This window comes from Capsicum annuum, chromosome 4, assembly GCF_002878395.1.
Source record: "Capsicum annuum cultivar UCD-10X-F1 chromosome 4, UCD10Xv1.1, whole genome shotgun sequence".
Lineage (NCBI taxonomy): Eukaryota > Viridiplantae > Streptophyta > Magnoliopsida > Solanales > Solanaceae > Capsicum > Capsicum annuum.
In genome coordinates this window covers 93,771,164-93,777,023 of record NC_061114.1, presented here as the reverse complement: position 1 = coordinate 93,777,023, position 5,860 = coordinate 93,771,164, and the positions used below count along the sequence as shown (strand labels likewise).

At 36.4% G+C, this 5,860-nt stretch overlaps 1 protein-coding gene and 1 non-coding gene across 2 annotated transcripts; one reads left to right on the top strand and one right to left on the bottom strand.

Annotated features, from left to right (window-relative positions):
- Positions 1-4,366: 4,366 nt before the first annotated feature.
- LOC124898296 lies at positions 4,367-4,472 on the bottom strand. The gene has a single exon (XR_007055271.1). It is a non-coding gene; the product is annotated as a small nucleolar RNA R71 (small nucleolar RNA).
- A 764-nt stretch (positions 4,473-5,236) lies between these two features.
- Positions 5,237-5,860, top strand: LOC107868861. Its single transcript, XM_016715481.1, has one exon. It carries the CDS (start codon positions 5,237-5,239, stop codon positions 5,858-5,860), a length of 624 nt encoding a protein of 207 aa, XP_016570967.1.

Here is a 5,860-nt window from a genome sequence, read left to right as displayed (position 1 = left end):
AATATGGTGCTAAGGTTCACCTATGAGCCCAAGCCTTTTAGAAATGAACGTAAAAAGTGAGAAGAGAACTTCGTACATCGATCCAAAATAATAGAAACTGGAGCACAATACAGCTTTAGAATCTCCTGAATAAAAAACTTAGCATAATCCTCCCCAATGTAGGTAGTCCTCACAGTAAAAAAGTGATCAGACTTAGTCATTTTATCAATGATGACCCAAATTGAATCATTCTAATTCTGAGACTGCAGAAGGTTGGTAATAAAATCCATGTTGATCACCTCCTATTTCTACATAGGCAACTCAATCTCTTGAGACATTCGACTTCTCCTCAAGTTCTCAACCTTCACTTGCTGACACACCATACACTTAGCCATGAAGTTAGCTACATCTCTCTTTATGTTGTTCCACTAATAAATCTCCTTTAAGTCATGGTACATATTTGTTGAACTACTGTGTACCTCAACTTATGAGCCTCAATCAAAATTCTTTCTCATAGCCCATGAACATCTGGAACACATAACCTACCTTGGTATCTCAAGATATCATCACCCCCAATCTCAAAACCCATACACTTTTGTTGACCCATATCAGCTTTAATCTGCATCAAGATAGGATCTAAAACCTGCTTCATCTTTACCTCAGCACCAAGAGATGATTTAACCACTTCTTTAACGATCACCTCTCTATTATCAAATTTTAAAAGCCAGACTCCTAAATTAGCCTACCGATAAATATGATTCACCAATCCTCATTTCTCCTCTTCCACATAAGATAGGCTCCCCATAGATAACATTCTAAGAGCATCAACAACCATATTAGCTTTAACTGAATGGTAGTGAAGACTCATATCATAGTCTATGAGCAACTCAAGCCATATCCTTTGCCTAAGATTCAACTTCTTCTGGGTGAACATATACTGCAAGCTCTTATGATCTGAATAGATAACAACATGCACTCAATATAAGTAGTGATGTGAAATATTCAATGCAAGTACAATATTTGCTAACTCTAGATCAGGAGTAGGATAATTTATTTCTAAACCTTAAGCTGTCTAGAAGCATATGCTACCACCTTACGATGCTATATCAAGAGATAGCTTAGTCCCACTAGAGATGCATCACAGTAAACCACAAAACCATCAGTAACATTAGGAAAGGTCAAAATAGGAGCAGAAGTCAACCTATTTTTCAACTTCTCAAAACTACTCTCACAAGAATCAGACCGAAGAAACTTCACCTTTTCTTAGTCAACTTAGTCAATAAAGTAGTAATAGAAGAGAAGATCTCCACAAACCTTCTATAATACCCAGCCAAGACCAAGAAGCTCCTAATATCTGTTGAAGTCATGGGTCTAGGCCACTTCTTAACCGCCTTAACTTTTTATGGATCTACCATGATTCCCTTACTGGAAATAACATGACCCAGAAAGATCAACACCTCAACCAAAACTCAAACTTTGAAAACTTGGCATACAATCGCTGATTCTTAAGAGTCTGTAACACTATTCAGAGATAATTGTCATGATCCTTTTTACTCTTAGAATATATCAATATATCATCAATAAACACTATCACAAAAAAATCTAAGAACACCCTAAATAACTAGTTTATAAGATGCATAAATGTCACCAGAGCATTAGTCAACCCAAATGACATAACAAAAACTCATAATGACCATACTAGGTACGAAAAAAGGTCTTAGGGATATCCACCTCCCTAATCTTTAACTAATGATAACTCGACCAAAGTTCAATATTAGATAAACACCTATCACCCTGAATCTAGTTATAAAGGTCATCAATCCTCTAGAGAGGGTACTTATTCTTCACCATCAACTTATTTAACTGTCAATAATATATGCACATTCGAAAGGATTCATCTTTCTTACGTATGAGAATAATAGGAGCAGCCTATGGAGAAATACTAGGATGAATGAAACCCTTATTAGAAAGATCCTTTAACTTCTCTTTCAACTCCTCCAACTCAGTCGAAGCCATTCTATATAGAGAGATAGAAATAAGATGGGTATTCGATGGAAGATCAATCCCAAATTATATCTCATTATTAGGAGGACTACTAGAAAGATCCTTAAGAAACACTTTAGGAAACTCATCAACTACAGAGATAGATTACGAGGTAGGACCCTCAGAAATAGAATATCTAACCCAAATCAGATGATAAAGACACCCCTTGGAAATCAATTTTTAAGCTCTAGGATACAAAATAAATATCTCTTTTGGAACTAAGGAACTCTTTTCCTATGCAATTATTGGTTCACTAGGGAATTGAAAATTGACCTTATGAGTCCGACAATCTTGAGGACCATGGTACAAATGGAGCCAATCTATCCATAGGATAATATCAAAATCCACCATATCTAATTCTATAAAATATACCAAAGTCTCTATAATAAAGATAGATACCATATAACCCCTGCAAAGTATTATAGCCATAACAGAATTGATGAGAGGTGATTTTACCACTCATTTACACCAAACATGTGTGCACACTACCATGCTTTGTATAGTAAAATATGACATCATCATGATTTAAATGCACTAATAACCATATTTTGTAGGTGTATAGTTAAGAAGGTAGAAAGATATAGATCGAAGCTAAAAGGGGTCAAATAGAAGTAAAAGGAGTACAGCTGGAGACCTGAAGCAGTTCAGCCTCAGTTACCATGACCGCGATGCTCAGGATATGGTCTTGGTCAGTCAAGATGTCAGCATAATATAACCACAGAGCATAAACACAGTAGCATAGCTGTGATTGCGATTCAGCGGGAATATAACCTAGGGCAGTTTTGTAAAATTACATAGACGAATCCCAAATCATATATAGGAAAAAACCCTTTCTTCTTTGGTTATTTCTTACCTCATAGGTATTTTTTAATTAAAAGAAATAAACCCTAATTGGGAAAGTGTGTAACTACTCTTGGAGGCTTAATTTCTTCATAATTTTTGAAGAATGAATGCTTTGGATAATCCTTATGGTATATCTCTCTTTACTTTCTTCCTAAGTAGCTAAGTAATTTAATCTTGGGATTATGTTGAACTAAAGTATAATTGTGTGTGGGTGTTGCTGTGTTTGCATGATTTTTAGTTGTTGAGTATGGATTCCACCATTGCTTGGGTTAATGAGTTGGAATTTGATGGGTGAAAACCCCAAACTCTAACAATGCTTCATCATCCTTGAAAGAAGGATGAAGGTGAACTTAAGATAACCCATAATATCCTTAAAAGAGGGTTATAGGGGGATAAGAAAATTGTGGACAATTGAGCTTGTGGTTTACTACCTTTTGCAATCTTAGAAATAAATGCATTTAGAGTGTAAATCATGTTAAGAGAATCATCCTATAAATAGGGATGCTTGATTGAGGTTTTGGGTGATTACAAATTGCACACTTATTAGGTGCTCGACAAAGTCAATGGGTGAAATCGTTGTAGTTTTACAGAAAGACTGACTACAATTACTTTTGACCTAGCCTATCCTTTGGTCAACAACTAAGCTTCATGCTAAACCATCATCAACCCACATACTTTACTTTAGGTAGACATAATCCGAAGATCCTCTCTAATCATGATTTTAAATCAAAAGTGTCATATTCATGCATTGGTAGTTAAAAATCATTACAAACCAATTTCCCTATTTTATTTTACATATCTTGTTTATTATTATTTTAGGTAACCTTTTAGTAATTAAAGTACCCATAGGACTTGAAATTTATAATTTGCTCCTTGTGGATTCGACCCTAACTCTAGTTGGATTATGGACAACGACCGCCTCACCCTTCAATCATGGAAGTGAGTTGAGAGTTATCAAAATGGTACCATTTCCGGGGAGTGGCATATAGATTTTACTTGTGTGGTATGATTCTTACTTAAGAATACCCGGGTGGTGTAATTTACTATATTTGTTATTTTTGGTCTTTTGTGGACAATCAAAGGGTTAATGAAATAATGAGTTATAACGAAAGTAATATGGGCCCCTTTAATTCCCCTCTAGATGATGGGGGCATACTAAATAAAGTGGGACAAACAAGTACAATCCGTATCCCACCAACTAATGGGAACAAAGTCTTCCATGTGACTAGTTTCATGCTTCACATGTTGCAAATGAAAGGATTGTACGGGGGTCAATCCTTTGAGGATCCAAATGTCCATTTAAAGAAATTCGTGGAAGTGTGTGCTCTATTCAATATAGCACACATTACTTAAGAATCCATTTGGCTTTACCTCTTCCCATTCTCACTAATAGGTGAGGCAATTTTATGGCTCTGCTCACTTCTGCACATCTCAGTTACATCTTTGGATGAGCTTACTATGGTGTTTCTTGATAGATATTTCCCACCATAAAAAATGCTTTAATTGCGAGATGAGATTGTGAATTTTTGACAAATAAATAGAGAGCCATTATTTGAAGCTTGGGAGAGGTTTAATGGTAAGCTAGCTCAATTCCTAAATCATGATGTCACAGAGAAGATGCTTCTCGAGATCTTCTACTGTATCTTTGATCTATTAAACAAAACAATAGTGGATAATGCGGCGGGTAGCTCCCTAGTAAAGTTCCACTACCACGCAGACTTTCTATTGATTGGGGGAGTGTTAAAACAAAATCGAGGTTGGCATACCTGAGAAACTGAAGCTCCCAAGATCTATTCCACTACTTTCGTGGTCGATAATGAACAAAGAAAGCGAAATAAAGAAAAAAGAAGAGAACATGGTGAAAATAATGACCCAAATTGAACTTTTGACAAAGAATGTTATGGGTGCACCCGCGAAAGTGGTAAACACCATAGCATCAAAATACTTTGAAGATGAAGAAAAAGCAAAGAAGTTGGATGAGGAAATCTGGTATTTGGATAACTACTCGAGGGGTTCCTACCCCGCCTATCAAAGGCAAGGTGGGAACCAAGGTTAGATGGACTATAAGTGGGATTGAGATTGGAGAGATCAGGAATGCGATTATGACCGTTATATTCCCCCTCATGATCGAGCTAAGGCTAAGGATTTAAGTGCATTTGACCCAAAAAATTTCAAGACCAAGGATATGTTAGCAAAAATATTTAATAGAGTGGAAGCTATGGGCAAAATGGTCTGAGAGTTGAAAGACGACTTTTCTCAACTTTCCCAAACCGTGGTGTCTCACTCAACCTCTATTAAGCAATTGGTGACCCAAGTTAGGCAAATCTCCATGCAACTAAATTCTAGACCTAGAAGTAGACTCCCTAGTGACATGATTGCTAATCCAAATAATAATGCCCAAGTTCCAAAAATTGTCATAAGAAGTGGGAAGACCCTTGATAAACCCTCTAAAAGAGAATTAATTCAGAAAATGCCCAAAGTGAAGGAAAAAGAGGTGTTACCTCAAAGTCTAGAAAGAAATGATGAGAAGAAAGCTGATGAAAGTGACAAAGAAGTGGTTGGGATTAAAAAGGCACACAATGAAGAAAGGCTCACAATCCAAGTTCGTCCCCTATTCCCTCAACAATTTTATAAAAAAAGTGACAAATTGAGGAAGTTCATGGCAAAGCTTAGTAACCTATCGATAAATATCTCATTTCTTGAGACAATCCAAGAGATCCTGGGATACGCTAAGTTGATGAAACAGTTGATGTCTAGAATGAAAATTATTGAAGGTGAGACCATTGAGTTCACTCATGGGTGTAGCATTATCATGGATAATAAGGTTGTAGAAAAGAAAAATGACCCTGGAGCGTTCACCATTCCTTGTACAATTGGGACACATGAGTCTACAAAAGCTCAATATGACCTCGGTGCGAGCATCAACTTAGTGCCTTTTATCAATTACAAGAAGCTCAGATTGGATTCCCCTACACCACGTCGATGTGATTTTTAA

Coding starts and splice junctions, on each gene's coding strand:
- LOC107868861 (XM_016715481.1), top strand. CDS start 5,237: ATGATTGCTAATCCAAATAATAATGCCCAAGTTCCAAAAATTGTCATA.